Source organism: Dermochelys coriacea, chromosome 5, assembly GCF_009764565.3.
Source record: "Dermochelys coriacea isolate rDerCor1 chromosome 5, rDerCor1.pri.v4, whole genome shotgun sequence".
Lineage (NCBI taxonomy): Eukaryota > Metazoa > Chordata > Testudines > Dermochelyidae > Dermochelys > Dermochelys coriacea.
In genome coordinates this window covers 50,226,957-50,248,755 of record NC_050072.1, presented here as the reverse complement: position 1 = coordinate 50,248,755, position 21,799 = coordinate 50,226,957, and the positions used below count along the sequence as shown (strand labels likewise).

Below are 21,799 nucleotides of genomic sequence, written 5' to 3'. Positions count from 1 at the left end.
CAAGCCACCATACACTTTTTCAAATGTAGTCAACATCTGTTGTGCTGCTATGTCATAGTCTGACGGTCTATAATTGTGGTCTCACTCCAGCACCTAGGGGACAAAATTAAATTAAAATCTCAGATTCAGCCAACAGGCCTAAAGCTTGAACGCTGCTAGAGACTAGGGGTATGCCTACACTTAAAATGCTACAGCTGCACAGCAGCAGCTCTTCAGTGTAGATACGTATGCCGTTGGGAGGGGTTCTTGCATCAGTATAGGTAATCCACTTCGGTGAGAGGTGGTAGCTAGATCAATGGACCAAATTCTTCCATTGTTCTAGCACAAGCTATACCGAGGATGTGGTTGGCTTAATTACATCTCTCAGAGATGTGGATTTTTTATACCTAGAGAAACAGCTATACCAACGTCAGTTCCTAGCGTAACCCAGTCCTAAGCTACCCTGTCATTCCCAGAGGCAGCTTGTCCATAACACATGAGAAGTAATTTGCTGGACTAGTATTGAGCCGCTTGTACTTCTGCAACATGTGCTCTACTTGGTCTGAGGCTGAACAGAGGGATGTACAGCCTGCATCTTTGGTCTAGTCAAGATATGACTGAGGCAGGAAATGGGCAGGGGCTAAAGCTACTTCAACCTGGCTTTTGCACCTCCCCCATTCTTGTCCATTTGGAAACCTGAGGTAAGGTGGAGCAGCCTCAGAGCTGCTCTAAATTTATGCTAGCTTTCAGCAGCCCCCAAGTAACAGTTTTGGTAGAAGAAAGCAACCAGCACCCAGTCCTCCTCTGCCATACCTTCCACAGTGGGGGAGGCACTGTGGACCTCCTATGCTAGATCATTTTACCTAGGGAACATTGTTATACCAGGGGACAGTATATGCTTTGCCAGTGGTGCAGAGCAACGTAAAGAGGCTGCAACATAGTATAGCACTGGTCCCTGCCCTTCCAAGAGTTTAAAAAAATTATCTTCAATATAAGCAAGGTAATCATGTATAAATTAAAACAAGTAGCTCTTTGTTCTTCTATAATGTCACTATATTTCCATGTTTTACAGCAAAAATTAGCATGACTTATTTGCTAAAGCATTGCTAAATCTTTGGTCTCCAGTGTAGTCCTATATGCTGCTTAACCTAAAAGCAACCTGGGTGCGAACACACTTTTAAAAGAAGTCATAGGCCAGATTTCTTTCAGAGGGGGCTGAGCACTTGGGACTGAGGCATTGCAACACTCAGTGCTGCTTTGCCTAACTTCTAGGCACCTAGAACATCAGAGGCCCACCACTGCTCTCCACAAAGCCTAAGTTAGGTGCCTAGGTTCCCTATATGAATGGGTCTGAGTTAGGCACCTTATAATATGATCCACAAAAGCCAGCACACTAGGCAAGGAGCCACATAAGCTAGCCAATGGGAGCTGCTGATTGGGTGAGGAGGGTGTGCATAAAACCCCACCCCTTTCTCAGAGAGACGTGTCTTTGTACCAATCCATGAAGGGGAAATCCCTCTTCTGGTGTTAGCAGAGATGAATTAAGATTTATTGGAGCCCTGGGCACAAAGAACTTTTGGATCCCCCACCTCCCCTGCTCCATGGGGGCCACGCCCCCTGCTCCTCCTCTTCTCTCAAGGCCCTGCCCCTTGGCCAGGCCACAAGCCGAAGCTGGTCTGTGGTAAGAGCTGCCCAGGGAGATGGGTCCATTGTCCTGAGGTCCCTTTCATGGCCTTGCATCACAGGCCCACCCTGCTCCTTGTATCTTGACCACAGCAGACATGCACACATATCCATGGCGCCCAATTGTAAGGCCAGCCCTATTTTCACCTTATTTCCAAACTCCACTGCCTTCGTGGATTATTGGCATCAGGATACACCTGCCAAAAGTAAAACTCCCAGACTGAGAGTGGTGTAAGCTCTAAACAGCAGGCTACTAGCATTAAGATTTACACCCCCTCCTCTAGTGGCTGAGATTCATGCTCTCAGTATATTAGGCTGTGTCCAGCAGGGCCACAATGACTGGATTCACATTTGCAAGACAAGGTGGGTGATGTAATAGCTTTTATTAGACCAGCTGTAATAGCTTTTATTAGACCAGCTTCTGTTGGTGAGTGAGACAAGCTTTTGCGCTTACAGCCCTGAAGAAGAGCTCTGTGTAAGCGCGGACACTTGTCTCTCACCAGCAGAAGTTGCTCCAATAAAAGATGTGGCCTCACCCATCTTGTCTCTAATACCCTGGGCCCAACAGGGCTTCAACAATACTGCATACAAAAATGGAGGATTCACATTATTAGCCCAGAGTGACCATCGCACTAGGGCACTATGTTCGGAATTCATATTTCTAGCATAATGTTGTCTTTGCACCAGGGCACTAGTATTACCAGCATAATAAAATTCTTATAGCAGGGTGTGAGTTCCAAAAATACACAGTACACTCACACTGGGATCTGCACAGCAGGATAGCAGTGTTGGACGGCATGCGCACAGTACAGTGGGGATGCACGCCATCCTTGAGTGCAAGAATTCCTGCAAACAGCTGCAGTAACAGCAGGATCTACACTAGTGGCCCAGTAGGAGTTGCATGGCAGGGCACTCACAATCCCAATGCAATGGGATCCAAGCACCAGGTCTTTCGCACCAGACCTTGTACTTCCAGAATAGTGGGAGGGAATTATAGAAGTTGGAGGAGAAAAAGCCCTCTGTGCTCATCCCATCTCAGTTTAGCTCCCTGCCCGTGCAGGGCTGCTCCTTATAGCATGTTTTGTCCTGTCTCCATCTGGTTTGTCTACATGACCGCTTACGTTGATGAAACAGCCACAGTCCCCTGAGCGACATAAGTTAAAGAGCTGTCTACACCGCGCCCACTGACAGAGCTTAATCATAGAATCATAGAATATCAGGGTTGGAAGGGACCTCAGGAGGTCATCTAGTCCAACCCCCTGCTCAAAGCAGGACCAGTCCCCAACTAAATCATCCCAGCCAGGGCTTTGTCAAGCCTGACCTTAAAAACATCTAAGGAAGGAGATTCCACCATCTCCCTAGGTAACGCATTCCAGTGTTTCATCATCCTCCTAGTGAAAAAGTTTTTCCTAATATCCAACCTAAACCTCCCCCACTGCAACTTGAGACCATTACTCCTTGTTCTGTCATCTGCTACCACTGAGAACAGTCTAGATCCATCCTCTTTGGAAACCCCTTTCAGGTAGTTGAAAGCAGCTATCAAATCCCCTCCTCCTTCTTCTCCTCCGCAGACTAAACAATCCCAGTTCCCTCAGCCTCTCCTCATAAGCCATATGTTCCAGTCCCCTAATCATTTTTCTTGCCCTCCGCTGGACTCTTTCCTATTTTTCCACATCCTTCTTGTAGTGTGGGGCCCAAAACTGGACACAGTACTCCAGATGAGGCCTCACCAATGTCGAATTGAGGGGAATGATCATGTTCCTCGATCTGCTGGCAATGCCCCTACTTATACATCCCAAAATGCCATTGGCCTTCTTGGCAACAAGGGCACACTATTGACTCATATCCAGCTTCTCGTCCACTGTAACCCCTAAGTCCTTTTCTGCAGAACTGCTGCCGAGCCATTCGGTCCCTAGTCTGTAGCGGTGCATGGGATTCTTCCGTCCTAAGTGCAGGACTCTGCACTTGTCCTTGTTGAACCTCATCAGATTTCTTTTGGCCCAATCCTCTAATTTGTCTAGGTCCCTCTGTATCCTATCCCTACTCTCCAGCGTATCTACCTCCTCCCAGTTTAGTGTCATCTGCAAACTTGCTGAGGGTGCAATCCACACCATCCTCCAGATCATTTATGAAGATATTGAACAAAACCGGCCTGAGGACCGACTCTTGGGGCACTCTTGGAAACTTGATACCGGTTTCCAACTAGACATGGAGTCATTGATCACTACCCATTGAGCTCGACAATCTAGCCAACTTTCTATCCACCTTATAGTTCATTCATCCAGCCCATACTTCTTTAACTTGCTGGCAAGAATACTGTGGGAGACAGCATCAAAAGCTTTGCTAAAGTCAAGGAACAACATGTCCACTGCTTTCCCCTCATCCACAGAGCCAGTTATCTTGTCATAGAAGGCAATTAGATTAGGCATGACTTGCCCTTGGTGAATCCATGCTGACTGTTCCTGATCACTTTCCTCTCCTCTAAGTGCTTCAGAATTGATTCCTTGAGGACCTGCTTCATGATTTTTCCAGGGACTGAGGTGAGGCTGACTGGCCTGTAGGTCCCAGGATCCTCCTCCTTCCCTTTTTTAAAGATGGGCACTACATTAGCCTTTTTCCAGCCGTCCGGGACTTCCACCGATCGCCATGAGCTTTCAAAGATAATGGCCAATGGCGCTGCAATCACATCCGCCAACTCCTTTAGCACTCTCGGATACAGCACATCCGGCCCCATGGACTTGGGCTTGTTCAGCTTTTCTAAATAGTCCCGAACCACTTCTTTCTCCACAGAGGGCTGGTCACCTCCTCCCCATACTGTGCTGCCCAGTGCAGTAGTCTGGGAGCTGACCTTGTTCGTGAAGACAGAGGCAAAAAAAGCATTGAGTACATTAGCTTTTTCCACATCCTCTGTCACTAGGTTGCCTCCCTCATTCAGTAAGGGGCCCACACTTTCCTTGATTTTCTTCTTGTTGCTAACATACCTGAAGAAACCCTTCTTGTTACTCTTAACATCTCTTGTTAGCTGCAACTCCAGGTGTAATTTGGCCTTCCTGATTTCACTCCTGCATGCCTGAGCAATATTTTTATACTCTTCCCTGGTCATTTGTCTAATCTTCCACTTCTTGTAAGCTTCTTTTTTGTGTTTAAGATCAGCAAGGATTTCACTGTTAAGCCAAGCTGGTCGCCTGCCATATTTACTATTCTTTCTACACATCGGGATGGTTTGTCCCTATAACCTCAAAAAGGATTCTTTAAAATACAGCCAACTCTCCTGGACTCCTTTCCCCCTCATGTTATTCTCCCAGGGGAGCCTGCCCATCAGTTCCCTGAGGAAGTCAAAGTCTGCTTTTCTGAAGTCCAGGGTCCGTATTCTGCTGCTCTCCTTTCTTCCCTGTGTCAGGGTCCTGAAGTCGACCATCTCATGGTCACTGCCTCCCAGGTTCCCATCCACTTTTGCTTCCCCTACGAATTCTTCCCAGTTTGTGAGCAGCAGGTCAAGAAGAGCTCTGCCCCTAGTTGTTTCCTCCTGCACTTGCACCAGGAAATTGTCCTCTACGCTTTCCAAAAACTTCCTGGATTGTCTGTGCACTGCTGTATTGCTCTCCCAGCAGATATCAGGGTGATTGAAGTCTCCCATGAGAACCAGGGCCTGCGATCTAGTAACTTCCGTGAGTTGCCGAAAGAAAGAATCGTCCACCTCATCCTTCTGGTCCGGTAGTCTATAGCAGACTCCCACCATGACATCACCCTTGTTGCTCACAATTCTAAACTTAATCCAGAGACTCTCAGGTTTTTCTGCAGTTTCATACCGGAGCTCTGAGCAGTCATACTGCTCTCTTACATACAATGCAACTCCCCCACCTTTTCTGCCCAGTCTGTCCTTCCTGAACAGTTTATATCCATCCATGACAGTACTCCAGTCATGTGAGTTATCCCACCAAGTCTCTGTTATTCCAATCACATCATAATTCCTTGACTGTGCCAGGGCTTCCAGTTCTCCCTGCTTGTTTCCCAGGCTCCTTGCATTTGTGTATAGGCACTTGAGATAACTCACTGATTGTCCCTCTTTCTCAGTATGAGGCAGGAGCCCTGCCCTCTCGCGCACTCCTGCTCGTGCTTCCTCCCGGTATTCCACTTCCCCACTTACCTCAGAGCTTTGAGCTCCTTCCCCCGGTGAACCTAGTTTAAAGCCCTCCTCACTAGGTTAGCCAGCCTGCTTGCGAAGATGCTCTTCCCTCTCTTCGTTAGGTGGAGCCCGTCTCTACCTAGCACTCCTCCTTGGAACAGCATCCCATGGTCAAAGAATCCAAAGCCTTCTCTCCGACACCACCTGCGTAGCCATTCGTTGACTTCCACGATTTGACGGTCTCTACCCATGGAGCCTGCGGCCTGGCTGAGCAGGGGCTTGGGGCTGGCGCTCACGATGCGGTGCTCCCTGCTCTCGCCTGCCTGTAAAGTAGGTTTCTTTTGCTAAAAAGTGAGGGGGCATAGCCCTCTCTCATTTTTAAAAGTGGAGGGCCCCTGGACTAAGTACTGGATTTACCATGGACCCAGTGGCTCCATGGTGCTGGGCCCAGAAGGGGCCCACTGTCCAGACTGTGGCTCCCATCTCTCCAACCCTCTCTGTGGCAGGGGTGAGCAAACTATGGCCTGCAGGCTGGATCCAGTCCATCAGGCCTTTGGATCAGGTGTAGCGTCACACCTGCCCACGGCATTGCCACACACTGCACGCGCAGCTCCCATTGGCCAGGAATGGGGAACCACGGCAAATGGGAGCTTCAGGGAAGATACCCACGGGCAAGGGCAGCATGTGGAGCCCTGTGCACCCCCCATCCCCCAAGAGGCCGCAAGGATGTGGTGCTGGCTGCTTCCAGGAGCAGCGTGGGGCTAGAGCAGGCAGGTAGGGAGCCTGCCCTGGCCCCGGTGCGCTCCGCTGCCACCCTGGAACCGCTCCAGGTAAGCAGCGCCAGGCCAGAGTGCTCACCCTTAATCCCTCCTGCACCCCAACCCCCTGCTCTGAGCCCCAGCCGCACCCCAACCCCCTGCCCTGAGCCCCCTGCTGCACCTTGCACCCCCTCCTGCACCCCAATCCCCAACCCACAGCCCCCTGCTGCACCCCACACCCCTCCTAAACCCAACCCCCTGCCCTGAGCCCCTTTCTGCACACTGCAGCCCCTCCCACACCCCGCACTCCCTTCTGCACCCCAGCCCCCTGCCCCAGCCCTACAGTCATGGCCCTGCATACAATTTCCCCACCCAGATGGGGCTGGTTGAAGGTGAATGTTGCTGGGGGGTGAATGTGGCTGGGGGGCAGGAAGGGCGTAGGGGAGTGGGTCTCTGGAGGGTCTGTGTGGGGGACACTGGGCAGTGGGGGTTCTGTGGGGGTTACTCCTGGGGGAATGAAAACAGACCCCCCCCTGCAGATTTCTTTGCTTCCCTTTCAAAAGCGACCAAGAAGCAAAGGGTGCGGTGGGAGAGGGTAGAAGCTGAGAACGACCAAGGGCTTAGTTTTGGGGGCAGTGCCCCCAAACAGAGGCAAGGTGTGGGTGCACACAGAGTCATATGCCACTGCCTTCCCCCCCCCCACTTTCTGCAAGGGCAGAGCTGCCCGACTGAAAAGAGAGGGTGCTGTTCAGAAGATACCACTTTCTGGGTCCTAGTGCTGGTTGAACTCCCCTTGTGTGTGCTGGGAACCATCCTGTTTTCTGTACAACAGTGAGTGCCTATGGTGGGGAAGAGTAAGGGAGGCTGGGGCTAGAGGGGAAGAAGCAGTGGGGAAGGAAGGGGCTAGGGAGGAGATGGAGCAGTGAGGAAGGGGCATAGGATGGGGAAGAGAAAGGAGCAGGGGAAATGGGGGCAGGGGGAAAGAGGCAGTGGGGAAGGAAGGGGGTGGGATGGGCAGGGGCATAGGATGGGGAAGAGAAGGGGATGGAGGAAGCGGGCGCAGGGGGGAAGTTGGAGCCCAGCATGCGGCATCCCCTTGGCAGAAGCTGGGGCTCCCCTGTTAAGCAGGCCCATCGAACCTTCACCCTGACAAGCCCCACCTCCCCTGCATCTGTACCACCCCGATGAGCCCCCCCATACACCCTCCCCACTGAACCCCCAACCACCTGCACCTGGACCCCAACCCAAATGAACCTCACCTCCCCTGCACCTAGATCCCCATCCCCCCGCTAAGCCCAAACACTTTCACCTGGATCCCCTGTGGAGTCCCATTGCCCCTGCACCTGGAACCCCCCAATGAGCTTCTATGCATCCAGATCTCCCACTGAGTCGCCTGCATCCAGACTGCCCCACAGAGAACGCTCTTACCCCCACCTAAGTCCCTCTGCACTTGGATCCTGCTGCCGGGCTGAGCCTGCTCACCCACACCTGGTGCACCTGGCACAGAGGGGCAAGGCCCCAGGGTATTTCTGGGGCAGGCCTGGCCTTCACACTGTGTCAGGATCGGATGCAGCCTCACTGCCAAGTCCCTGTCCCAGGGTGAGGAGGCGGAGGGGTGCAGGGTAATCTCCCACCTCCATGCAACCAGTGGCCTGTGCTCCCCACTGCCATGTTGAAGCCTCCATATTTATTTATTCACAAATAAAATATTGTGTGCAGAATTTTTAATTGTTTGGTGAAGAATCCCCTCAGGAATATGTGGGGCTGTGCAGCTGTGATGGTAGGACTGTGAGGAAGGTGGTGGGCAGTGGGGAGGTCTCTGGGTGGGGGGGGCGCTGGGCGAGAGATGTGGTGTGCAGGGTGCTATGCAGTTGTGGTGGGAGGCCAGTGGGGGAGGTATCTGGGAGGGGTGGGGGCTGGGCATAAGGGTGGGGCACTGGGCACCGGGGTGGTGTGGTGCAGACCCGTCCTCAAGGGGAAGGGGCCTGCTGGCAGCACAGGGCTGGTCAGGCCAGTGTGCGTCTGGCAGCTGCAGGATTGTAAACAGTGCCATCCTACTGGGCTGTGCAGAGCGGGGCTGCAATGTGCCTCATTGCCATTCACTTTGGAGGCTGATCATCCCACCCCCCCTGCACTTTGCCCCATGGGGGCCCACAGATATGTTTGGGGCCGGGTCCACAAAAAGTTAATCCAGCCCTGTTGGACTCCCCCCAGTTCCAGTGCTTCTGGGCCCCCGGAGTCTTCACCTGCCCCTGGGCCCCTCACCACAGTGAGCCGAGCTTCCTGGGTGGCTCTGGCCTGGCTCCAGCTTCCAGCCTGGCTAGGGAACAAGACCTCAGGGGAAGAGGAGGAGTAGGGTGAAGGGACCTTGAGCAGAGGAGAAGAGAAGCTGGGGGTGGGGCCACAGTTCCAGTGCTCCTGGAGGTCCCCAAATTGGCCGTGGCCCCAGGGCACGGGCATGTGCGGTAATCCGCCACTGAGCGCTAGGTGCCTACATCATTTTTCGTTAACTTGAGTTCGTCTCCTGCCTCATTCTCCACAAAATGGCTGGAGGCAAAGCTCATCTTATAAAATTTAACTCAGTGGTTAGAGCACTCGCCTGGGTTGTGGGTGACCCAGGTTCAATTTCCACCCCTCTGCCTGAAGGAAGAAAGGATTTGAATGGGGTGGGAGTCTCCCACCTCGCAAAAGAGTGCCCTATCCTGTATGTCAGTGGTTCATCTGATGTGGGGCTCCCTCAATCTCTCCTCTTGAAGCTGTCCCACTGCAATAAATAATGACAGTGTCATTGGAGCAGGAGGACTGGACTCTGTGTCTGCTACTGCCCTGTGGGTGGGGTGGTGCCCTAACCAGTAGGCTCAGTGATAGGCATCCAGACAGCTAGATGGCGGCAGCAGTTTATATGCCCAGAGACAGAAACATAGGCACCAAGGGACCTTTTATCCTAAAAACGTAAATTCTGAGCAAGTTTAGGTGCCTACTGTGTTCAGGGGGACAGGGTGATACAGTGGAGACTAAAACAGGGATTTAGATGCCTAATTACCTTTGTGACGTCCACCCTTACAACTCTCCAAGTGAAATGAATGGACCATGTAGGTGTTCAGTGCCTCTGAAAATCAGGCCTGTATAGTTTGGCTCTGTACAACATCGATTACAGGGCTGCAATAATCACTAACCCTATTTTTGGGTGTTTAAGTTTATAATGACTTTCAAAGGCCACATCTACACTAGACTTTTCCCAAAATTGCTCATGTGTTGCCATTAGTATAGCTCCATCAGTGGCAGCAATGGTGGGCATGCTAGTGTAGGCAGGCCCTTGGTGTTTAATCCCCATACCAAGTTGTCTAACCCTGTTTTTAATGTGGTGACTAAAATGCTGGCAGGCTAGATCCACCAGAGCTCCTGGCACTGGCAGACTAGCAAGAGCAGAGGCACCAGAGCAGGAGAGGGGGTTAAGCAGCCATGGCCCCATCACTTTTTACTGGTGAGTGATGGGGGGAGGGGTGGAGAGGAGCAAGTGTGAGGGCAGCAGCACAGAAGTAAGGTTGGCAATATCATACCACGCCATCCTTACTACTAAGCTGCTGCAGCCAGTGGCTTGGCCTTCAGAGCTGGGCTCCTGGCCAGCAGCTGCCACTCTCCAGCTGCCCAGCTCTGAAGGCAGCACTGCCGCCAGCAGCGGCACAGAAGTGAGGGTAACAGTACTGCAACCCCCCCTACCCCCCATAACATTGCGATTCTCCCATAACTCGATTTGGATTAGGACCCATATAATTACAATACCGTGAAATTTCAGATTTAACTAGCTGAAATCATGAAATTTACTATTTTTAAAATCCTATGACTGTGAATTGACCAAAATGGACCTTGAAGTTGGTAGGGCCCTAGTTATAAGGAATAACCAGAATGGATTTGTCAAGAACAAATCATGCCAAACCAACCACATTTCTTTTTTTACTGGGGTTATTGGCCTAGTGAGGGGTGGGAAGGGGGAAATCAGTAAACATGATATAGCTTTTGTCAAGATTGAATCCCCACTCTGGCACTTTGAGTGCAGAAGATGGGGGCCGCAAGGATTTAAAAAATTAATACTGGCCACTCCAGGCTTGTATTAAACTCCCAAGGTTACAGCTTTTCTCTTAGGTTTCAGAGTAGATATGATGCCATCACCCAAATGCAAAAAAAAAAAAAAAAAAAAAAAAACCCTTTGGACCCAGGAAGGAATACTTCGGAATTCCTCTCTGTGAGGTACCTTTCAAGCCCTTTCGTGCCCCCCCCCCGGGGAAGAGCTGAGAAAGAAAACAAAGAAAATTAGCTGTGCTACTAGTTAATCAAACAACATGCAGAAACCTCTTAGGACACCAAAAATCCAATCCTGTTCTTAAAAAAGGTAAATTTTATTAAAAACAAAAAGGAAAAAAATACATCTGGAACTTAGGCTTTTGCTAGATTTTAAAAAGCAATTTCAAAAATTAAGCACCCAAACTACCTTTCTTGGGAATTCAGCTTAAAGGTTACAAGCAAACAAAAGCATCTGGGGTTAGCACAGAGGAGAGCCACAAGCCAAATAAAGAAATAAACCTGGTCTCGTCTAGCTAAACATTCATAATTTACTTACATATTTGGGAGGTTTCAAATAAGTAATTCTAGGTATGATCTAATTAATTTTCATACCTCGTTCAAGCCTTACACAGCATTGCTGCTTATAGCATTGCTGTCTTGGAGAAAAACAGACAAAGGGAAAGCTTCTTTCCCAATTTAAAAAGTTCTGCCTTCCCATTGGCTCTTTTGGTCAGGTGCCCACTCCTTTTCTTTTACATGTGGGCTTGTTAACCCTTTACAGGTAAAGCAAGCAGAGAACAGACACCAAGAGGGATTTTACAGCTAACTGGCTGCCTGAGTGTTCATAAGAGAGCTACCCCCCCCCCCCCGCCCCTTCAGTTATCACAGCTTTTATAGTAAGGTTTTTTGATACAGTCCCACATGACATTCTCATAAACAAATTCAGTCTGAATGAAATTACTAAAAGGCAGGTGAAAAAAATGGTTCAAGGACTGTACTCAAAGAGTACTTATCAGTGGTTTGCTGTCAAAGTGGGAGAGCATATCTAGTAGTGTCCCACAGGGGTCAGTCCTGGGTCTGGGACTAGTCAATATTTTCATTAATGATTTGGCTGCTGGAACAGAGTGTATGCTTATAAAATTTCCTGATGACAGCAAGCTGGGAGGGGTTGCAAGCACTTTGGAGGACAGGATTAGAATTCAAAATGGCCTTGACAAATTGGAGAATTGGTCTGAATTCAACAAGATGAACTGCAACACGTACTTCACTTTGGAAAGAAAAAATCAAAGGCACAACTACAAAATGGGGAATAACGGGCTAGGCAGTAGTACTGTAGTACTCTGGGGATTATAGTGGAGCACAACCTGAATATGAGTCAACAATGTGATGTAGTTGTGACAAAGGATAGTATCACTGCAAGGTGTAGTAACAGCAGTGTTCAACGGAAGAGGGGAGGTAATTATCCCGCTCTACTTGGCACTGGTGAAGCCTCAGCTGAAGTACTGTGCCCAATTCTGGGCACCCCAGTTTTGGAAAGATGTGGAGGGAGACCAGAGGAAAGCAACAAAAATAATAAAAGGTTTAGAAAACCTGACACAGGAGAAAAGGTTAAAAAAATTGGGCATGTTTAGTCTTGGAGGAGGGGGGAACAAAAAAAAAACCTACCCCAAAACCTGATAATCTTCGACTTGATAACAGTCTTCAAATATGTTAAAAGGCTATTATAAAGAGGGCTATGATCTCTTGTTCTCTGTCTACTGAAGGTAGGACAAAAAGTAATGGGCTTAGACTGCAGCAAGGGAGTTTTAGGTCAGATATTAGGAAAAACTTTCTAACTCTAAGTGTAGTTAAAATCTGCAATAGCCTTGCAAGGGAGGGAGTGGAATATCCGTCACTGGAGGATTTTAAGAACAGGTTGGACAACACTGTCATGCATTGTCTAGGTTTACTTGGTCCTGCCTCCATACAGGGGACTGGACTTGCTGACTTCTTGCTATCCCTTCAAACTCTACACCTCTATGGTTCTGTGATTCCATGATGCTGCACTTATATATTAGTTAAATTTCAACCTAGAAACAGAAAACAGGGGTTAGTTTAGGGAGGACAGCTGGAGTTTTAAGTTAAATACTTCAAATTCTACCATCCACCCCAAACAGCAGAACACTGCTCTAGGTCATTTTAAGAAACTCAAGCTAGCCATGGCCAAAAAAGAAGTTAGTTCCACCTCTTGTGTAGCTATTAGTAAGATGGGTCATAGAATATAGGTGATACTTACAGGATGCTAGATCATGTATCCTGGTACACAGTAACTAAAATAAATGTAGGGTCATTGTAAATAACTAAGTGAAGAAGCACTCACAGGAAAAAGGGTTTACCTGATCCTTGAATGTATAAATGGGAATATCAGCTAGGAATAGAGATGTGACATTACATCTGTCTACATCAGCAGTAATAATGTATCTAATTCTAGCATCTACATTTTAAAAGGAATGTTGGAAAAATTGGAGAGAGTTCAGAGATGATCTGCAAGAATGGTTTACGGCCTGGAAAACGAAAAGGAGTACTTGTGGCACCTTAGAGACTAACAAATTTATTAGAGCATAAGCTTTCGTTTCCACCAAATGCATCCGATGAAGTGAGCTGTAGCTCACGAAAGCTTATGATCTAATAAATTTGTTAGTCTCTAAGGTGCCACAAGTACTCCTTTTCTTTTTGCGAATACAGACTAACACGGCTGCTACTCTGAGGCCTGGAAAACGTAAGAGATTAAAAGAATTTACTCCATTTAGTTTATTGAAGATAAAGTTAAAAGCTGACAATCTCAATCTATAATTACCTACACAGGAAGAAGAAATCTGATACTTCAGGGCTCTTTAATCTTTAAGAAAGATCCTGTGGTAGGACGTTGTGTAGTCACATTGCTTAATGGACTACTGGCAGGCACTCATATATAACAGAGATGAGTACAGTAGAGCGGTGTTTCTCAACGACCAGTCTGTGGAGTGGCACCGATCCCTGAGATCTCCCTGACACAGTTTAGGAAGGCAGCAAGCCAGTTCCTGGTATCAAGAAAGGTTGAGAAACTCTGCTGTAGAGACCCTATATAGATTAGAAATTGTCAGAGCTCAAACTAGGAAAAAAATACATGTTTTTCCCACAGACAGCGATTGAATATTGGAACAGCTTCTGAAGGGCTGTGGTAGATTCCTCATCACTTTGAGTCTCTAAGATAATGCTCTTGGTCAACAACAAATTTAATAGGATTAAAACAGAAATAAGTGAGTGAACTCCTATGGCCTGTGTTATACAGGAGGTCAGCTTAGATGGTCATCATGGCCCCTTTGGGCCTTAAAAATCAAAAATCTTTAATAGTTTTTTTAAAATCATGGAAGTTCTGGACTCCAGGCAGAGCTGTGATAGAAGTCCAGACTTAATTATAAGCATCACACTACTGAGTATTGTGAAGCATTCAGACTAAAGATGTTCTACTTGTGGTGTATTTTTCTGAGATATGACCCTGCGTATTTTGGTTGTGGGAGTGATTGCCCCCAGGAGATTAAGTAAGTCATCACAGTGCTGGTGACTAAATGTATGTATGTTGGAAGCATCAACTGCAGTTGAAATATGGCAGCTGTATGTCTTTCCCAGTAAGCACTGATGCTATGAGGAACAGCCAAAGTTAAAGAATAGGATAAATAGAGGGATAAACAGCCATGAAATATTAAAGCAGTTTCCAGAAGCAAGCACCATAGCAATAGATAATTTAAGGCATTTTAAGTGAACCACTTCTGGCTTCACTTCCCAGACCTTTATTCCTCCAAGCAAAGTTTATTCCTTCACATGATGCACTCTGTTAACCATACACATGCAAAGTTCTTATATAACTAATCTGACCCTTTGACTTCAAATGCTACCTAAGATCTCTTACAAATTCCATCTCACTTGAGACCAAAGCGAATTGGTGTGTAGCAATGGAGTAGAACAACAGTGTAGAAGATTTCTCTTTCAATGTATTTTCTGTCACTCCATATCAGCCCAACAGATCTGATGTCCTGGTGTCAGATGATGACAAAGCTGGTACCACTTTACTCTTTTCAGGTGTTTTTTTAGGGATGGCGGGGATCACTTTCACAGTGATGGGATGGATCAAATATGCTGGCATTATTCACTTTGAGTGGACTCAGTTATTAGGGCCCATTCTGCTCTCTGTTGGTGTGACTTTTGTTCTGATTGCCAGGTGCAAATTTAAAATTCTGACATGTAATTCTTGCAAAGAATGTGATGAAAGTGCCTCAGCTACAGACCAGTCTCCAAGTGGACAATCCTTTGTTTTTACTAGAATTAACCAACCTATAACTTTTCATGGTGCTACAGTGGTACCATACATCCCTCTTCCTCATCCAGCCCAGGAAGGCATTGCTGTGCATCCAGTGCTCAGTTACTGTGGTGTTGCTTCATCCAGTGGATCAACAATTCCTTCCCCAACCTCTCCTCTGTACTCAAACTCTCGTACTGTCCACTCTCTGGATAACCCAGCTATTCCTGAAAATGAAAACTACCCTGCTTATCTGGTAGCAGACACAAGAGATGAGAGATCAAGTCTACTAAAATGTTTATTAGTTAATATGGATATAGTTATTTGAAATTTTAAAGCACTTCATGAGCACTAAGTAGTAGTGTTATTAGTGCTAAGTAGTATTGTTATCCAGTCAAATGTTATTGAACCCCAATGTTGTGGTGCTTTCTGTGTACAGCATTATTCATGTATTTATTTTTTAATATGTGTGCTCTGATTTATGTCTATATGGTATCTTGTATAATTTACCTGGGAAATGGTAATATCAAAAATTTGTTAAAATCGCCATCTTGAATGGTGTCTAGTAGTTGTTTGGCCGCCATATTGGCTACCCTTCTCTTTGGAACTTTGGCACCCTTTTGTTTGAGTTTGGCGCTCTTTTGTGGAAAGGCGGGAAAAGGAATGGTCAGGTGGTCACTAAACGCCTAGAGACTAGAGGATATAAAAGACCCCCACACAGGCTGTAGGGTGCTGTCCTCCCTAGAACCACCAGAAGGTCTCTGAGAGAAACCACCACAGCTACTTACCTGAGAAGTAATCCTGATCCTGATCCTAATCCTAATCCTGGTTCAGCAGTCCGATGAAGTGAGCTGTAGCTCACGAAAGTTTATGCTCAAATAAATTTGTTAGTCTCTAAGGTGCCACAAGTACTCCTTTTCTTTTTGCGAATACAGACTAACACGGCTGCTACTCTGAAAGATGGGGGAGAGACCAGAAAAATATCTGTAAAAATATCTCAAAAAAGGTTACTTTATTGGTTGGCTGGTATGTCCCCCCCATAATAAATGGAATTGCTGTAAGTGACACCCCTGAGTTTTAAGCGGCCCTGGTCCAAGACTTATTACCTGCCATTAGAATCTCCATGGGCCCGATTAATGTAAAAAATGTAAGTCTTAAGGAATTGGAAAGGTTAATGCAGGAAGCTTTTGAATTACAGAAGGAGGCTTATCCTAGTCATTGGGTAAGAAAAAGATAGTGACAGTTAAAGAGTCTATCTGTGAGATTAAAGCGAGCAAAGACAGCCATTACCCTAGAAGAAATCAAGAAGCAACAAATAGCCAAAGTAATCAAAATCAGGCTAAATTTGATAAGAGGATAAAGAGTTTGACAGAAAGTACAAAAAGGAGTGTGATATAAGGGGATTTCAGTCTATCTAACGGAGCAGGCTTTTAAAGTAGGAAAAGAAAGATCAGCTACATCGTCTCTAGATGGAGGAATTATTCAGGAAATTGGCTCAACATGAAAGGAGTGATCATGATCCCATATCATCCAGTCATCAGCAGCAGTGAGGAGGCCAAGCTCTCCCACCTCCCTCTTCTGTAGCACTAATCTCAAACGATATGTGGGGGAGGCCCGTAACTACGGTTACCCTTGATGGAGAGTTTGGAATAGTTAATCAAGTTATGTTATTAGACACAGGTGCTACAGCATCCCTCATTTGTACTAAAGCTGCTCCTAAAATCAAGAGACTACCAGTTCAGGAGACCAAGTGTTAAAATAAATGCACCTCAGCCTGGGTTCCCCAATATACTTCTGTCCATACCTGGGTTGGTAGCTCGCTCAGAATTAAACTGGCAAAAGTGGATACAAAAGTGCGTCCGTAGCACCAGCTGTCAGACAGGAATCTATACCAAGTCTGAGTCATGCTCCTTAAAAGAGTTACACACCAAACTGGTTACGTGCAGCCATGCGTATCATCTCCGGCATCCGGTGTCCAACTCCACCTCCCGCCCCCCCCCCGGCTTCCAGTTCTGAGCAATATTGCTCCTCCTCATATCAGACAAGAGGTTGCCACTGGCAGGTTACTGGAGAAAGTACGTGCCAACTCAAGCCCGGTGCTGCACAAATGACCTTTTTAAACCACCAGCGGCATGTTTGCCATCATGTCACCCATTATGGTCTCATCCGTCAAGCCAGGATGTTAGGGTGGAAACACTCTGACAAGAGGAATGGATGTCTGTTATAATTTCCAACCAGTCTCTTGTTGCCAACCTCACAATCTGTCTGCCTGGTTTTGATCTGCCCTGTCGCTGATGGTTCCTGTTGAATAGGTTCCGGACTGGGCAAAGTCTCTGTGCAGCCAACCAGTATCGCTGGGGCCTTTGTGACAGCCCTTTGTGTAGCTGTGATGCAACACAGACAATGACGCACATTGTCGAGGAATGCCTATTGACTAGGCTCAGCAGTGGCCTAGAAGAACAGTATCACGCTACTGAAGATGCCATTGCTTGGCTAGATGACTATGCACACGCTAAATAAAATAATAAAGAATCACGGGGCACGTTGGTCTTAGGAACAACAGGCCTGGTATTAGCAGGCTAGCACCTGTGGCTGGAGAGAGCCAGGCATCTTCCCATTCAGTTAATTGGAATGATATCAATTGAGTTACGGGGAACAAGGGGGTGGGGGAGGGAAGAGCCAGGCTAGAAATAGAAGACTCTTTTATTAAATATTTGTCTCCTTCTCCAGAGTTTACATAGCAGTTGGTTTGTCATTCACAGCAGGAGGTTGAAAGGTCCCATAGATGTAATTGGATCCACACAGGTGGACCCAGCACCATTGACTTCAAAAGGGCTTCATGTGAGTTGAGCACAAAGGTTAAACGGCACAGATCCAGTTGCAGTATCAAGACCAAAATTTCTATGTCTCACACAGGGAGTGTCTTCAGTCAGAGGATCTGCAGAAGAGTGGATCAGCTTCTGCAAAAACCCACCTGTTTCTGGAACACAGACTTTCAGAAACTGGTGTAAAATGAATGCAGAGATGATTGTGAAAAAGGAAAGGTTTAAGGGAATATTTTGAAGGAGTTGGGAATAGGAAAGAGAAATCATTTTCCCCAGTATCTGAAAAATTCTGCAACTATTCTTAGATTGAAAGCTGTTTGGGACATGGATGGACTGTTTTTTTGTTCTGTGTTTGGACAGTACCTAGCACAAGGGGGCCCTGGTCCTTAAATGGGGTTCCTGGGCACTGCGATAACACAAATAATAACAATAATAGTAATAAAATGCCATTATTCTGAACAGTAAGGGAATGTCAGAAGTAAAAAGAAAAATACAACCTAGCAGAGACCATCATTGTTTGATCTGAATTATCAAAATTGAAAATTCTTTTGAAATATGAAGGTAAGAATGAAACAAATACAGCTTGTGCTCACTGAGTGGGTCATACCTAACTTTGCCCATACATGGGAATAAAGCTGCAGGTCATACTGTTAGCCTGAAATTTTGTATTAGACATAGCAGTGATTTTTAGGTGTACTGAGTAAATTCCTAGTATATGATTTATTTGCATAATAGTGATGAGGAAATGTTTTCTTTGGCAAAATTGTTTATCATGTGATACGGGTGAATTTAAGTGGATTCCTGTCTAACAACATATCAGCAGCCACCACCAGTCTGTTTTATTCCTGAAGCAACAACCAACAGTCAGAGACAGCTGATACATCCCCATCACACACTCTCAAGTAATTCTTTCCTTTTCAAATATTTCCTTTCTCATCTTCTAGTATCATGTCATTATTTTTATAAAATAGACACAAACATTTATTGTTTGAAAAATGGCCTTCTTTCAAAACAGAAAAATTCATTAAATATGTTTTTTTCAATGAAATCAGAAAATGAGAAAGTTAGCTGGTTATTTCCCTCCCCTCACCCTCATTTTGACTAGCTCTATTAAATAGGAACAAATAAATAAAATAAAAAGGTGGGGGTATATTATGTATGCACACATACACACACAATTTGTATAAAATAACAGTTGAAAAGGTCTGCTGCAGTGAGGTGCTATCAGTGGGAACTGAAAGTATTCAGCACCTCACTTGAGGGTATCAGCCCTGTGCAGGATTAGGCCTGACATAAGACAAGAGGGCAAATATTGGGGAAGGCATAAAAAATTCCTTCTTACTTAATGTGGGTGTCTCTTTCTAATGCCTCCATCTTCTCAGCATTGGGTATATATACTGTACTTTACTGTTACAGCAATTAGAATTTGTTTAAATAGTAAAAATCCTGATTAACCTTATCATACTTGCCTATTTACTAAGATAGAACATAGCCTTTCAGGAAATAAATGATGTAATGACCAACAGGGTAGCATCTTTATGGTGTTGTTTTACTTTGCACCTTGGTCATATCTATTTTTATGTTGTCTTTCCTGAAACTTTCCTGTCTTTCATGAAAAACAAGAACTTCTGCTTCTGTCTGGTGAAACAAACAAAATGAATATACTGAAAAACTGTGTCCCTCACTTTGAAACAAATGGCACTTTATTTTAAATAAACATATCTTCATAATCAGAGCCAGGCTTATGATCTAATTTGATGATACCTCACTTCTAATCTCTTCAACTCAAAATAAATATGTGTCTTCATGGTTGAGGATGCGGGTGTAATTTAATGAATTCAGACTAGATTTATCTGACATTTAGTTGCTCAAATTGGTGTCAGGAGTATAATATCCTCCGATTTTTTGTACCAGGCAATACCAGTAAACTGCCACAGAGCAATGTAAAATCAGAAGTTTTTCTTAAGTTCATAAAACACCTGATGTGAATTTTTTATGAAGCTGTCCTAAATAAATGGCTGTCAGAATACATAGCGTTCTCTTAAAAATCTAGCAAATGGATGGTGATTGAACTGAGGAGACATTATGTCACATGGCATTTTTTGACTGGCTGTTATTATGTATTATTATTTCAACAGCATATAAAAGTGTACTATGCAAATATAAAAGAGAAACCCTGTGCCCTGAAGAGCTTATGGTCTAAGAAGCATGCATCCTGAAAAGGATTTGCTGAGTGACCAGGTTCTTTGCAGGACTGAGGCCTATATTTTAGATAAAATATACTGTAATGAGTATAGTAATAGAAAAGTGGAAGGGAGAATAGGGTTTCAAAGTAAGAATATGAGGTTATTAAGGTATGTTATGTACCAGTCTTGAATGTTTTGATGTGTGTGAGTGCATATACTTATACACACACAGAAGTATACAATATACATAAAATTCACACAAGTTATTTTAACCTTATTTGTTAATTTCTATATTAAATGGCAGTAGGCTGGAAACAAAAAAAAATACATAATAGGCCAAATCTATCCATTATGTATTTTCACTTAAGTCAGTATTATGTATTATTTTTTGAGTGTCCAAAAATGTTCTAGGCTGAGTTACGCCACGGTCAATATGATCCACTGTATGATAATATTTCAAAATCTGTGTGAGAGTAAATGTCTAGAATATAAATCTTCCACGTACTAAAATGTCACTTAACTCCAGTTTAAAAATATTCAACATAATAATCTTAAAACCAAGAATAATTTTGCTTAACCTGGCACACTGGATTAGGAGAAATCTGGGCATAGTTTAGTGGAGGATTCCAATTACCTTTTGCTTCTGAAGTCCAGCATGGATATGTTTTTCTGAACCTCTGTCAAAACTCCTTAGATATTTGAAATACTGTGATATTAGGGCTGAATTTGTTCGACATTGAGTTCAACTATTTACATTAATAGGAGTTGCACCCAGTTACGTTGGGGCTGAATCAGTCCAATGTGCCTGAATTACCTTTATGTCATAGAATCATAGAATCATAGAATATCAGGGTTGGAAGGGACCCCAGAAGGTCATCTAGTCCAACCCCCTGCTCAAAGCAGGACCAAGTCCCAGTTAAATCATCCCAGCCAGGGCTTTGTCAAGCCTGACCTTAAAAACCTCTAAGGAAGGAGATTCTACCACCTCCCTAGGTAACGCATTCCAGTATTTCACCACCCTCTTAGTGAAAAAGTTTTTCCTAATATCCAATCTAAACCTCCCCCATTGCAACTTGAGACCATTACTCCTCGTTCTGTCATCTGCTACCATTGAGAACAGTCTAGAGCCATCCTCTTTGAAACCCCCTTTCAGGTAGTTGAAAGCAGCTATCAAATCCCCCCTCATTCTTCTCTTCTGCAGACTAAACAATCCCAGCTCCCTCAGCCTCTCCTCATAAGTCATGTGCTCTAGACCCCTAATCATTTTCGTTGCCCTTCGTTGTACTCTTTCCAATTTATCCACATCCTTCCTGTAGTGTGGGGCCCAAAACTGGACACAGTACTCCAGATGAGGCCTCACCAGTGTCGAATAGAGGGGAACGATCACGTCCCTCGATCTGCTCGCTATGCCCCTACTTATACATCCCAAAATGCCATTGGCCTTCTTGGCAACAAGGGCACACTGCTGACTCATATCCAGCTTCTCGTCCACTGTCACCCCTAGGTCCTTTTCCGCAGAACTGCTGCCGAGCCATTCGGTCCCTAGTCTGTAGCGGTGCATTGGATTCTTCCATCCTAAGTGCAGGACCCTGCACTTATCCTTATTGAACCTCATTAGATTTCTTTTGGCCCAATCCTCCAATTTGTCTAGGTCCTTCTGTATCCTATCCCTCCCCTCCAGCGTATCTACCACTCCTCCCAGTTTAGTATCATCCGCAAATTTGCTGAGAGTGCAATCCACACCATCCTCCAGATCATTTATGAAGATATTGAACAAAACGGGCCCCAGGACCGACCCCTGGGGCACTCCACTTGACACCGGCTGCCAACTAGACATGGAGCCATTGATCGCTACCCGTTGAGCC

General features: G+C 45.8%; 2 protein-coding genes across 2 annotated transcripts in view; both read left to right on the top strand.

Annotated features, from left to right (window-relative positions):
* TMEM171 (transmembrane protein 171) overlaps positions 1-21,799 on the top strand; it is a 69,547-nt gene that overhangs the window by 35,987 nt on the left and 11,761 nt on the right. The window lies entirely within an intron of this gene.
* Positions 14,580-16,118, top strand: TMEM174 (transmembrane protein 174). Its single transcript, XM_038403273.1, is given in 1 exon segment — positions 14,580-16,118. A coding segment is annotated over 1 exon segment (672 nt). The 3' UTR covers positions 15,252-16,118.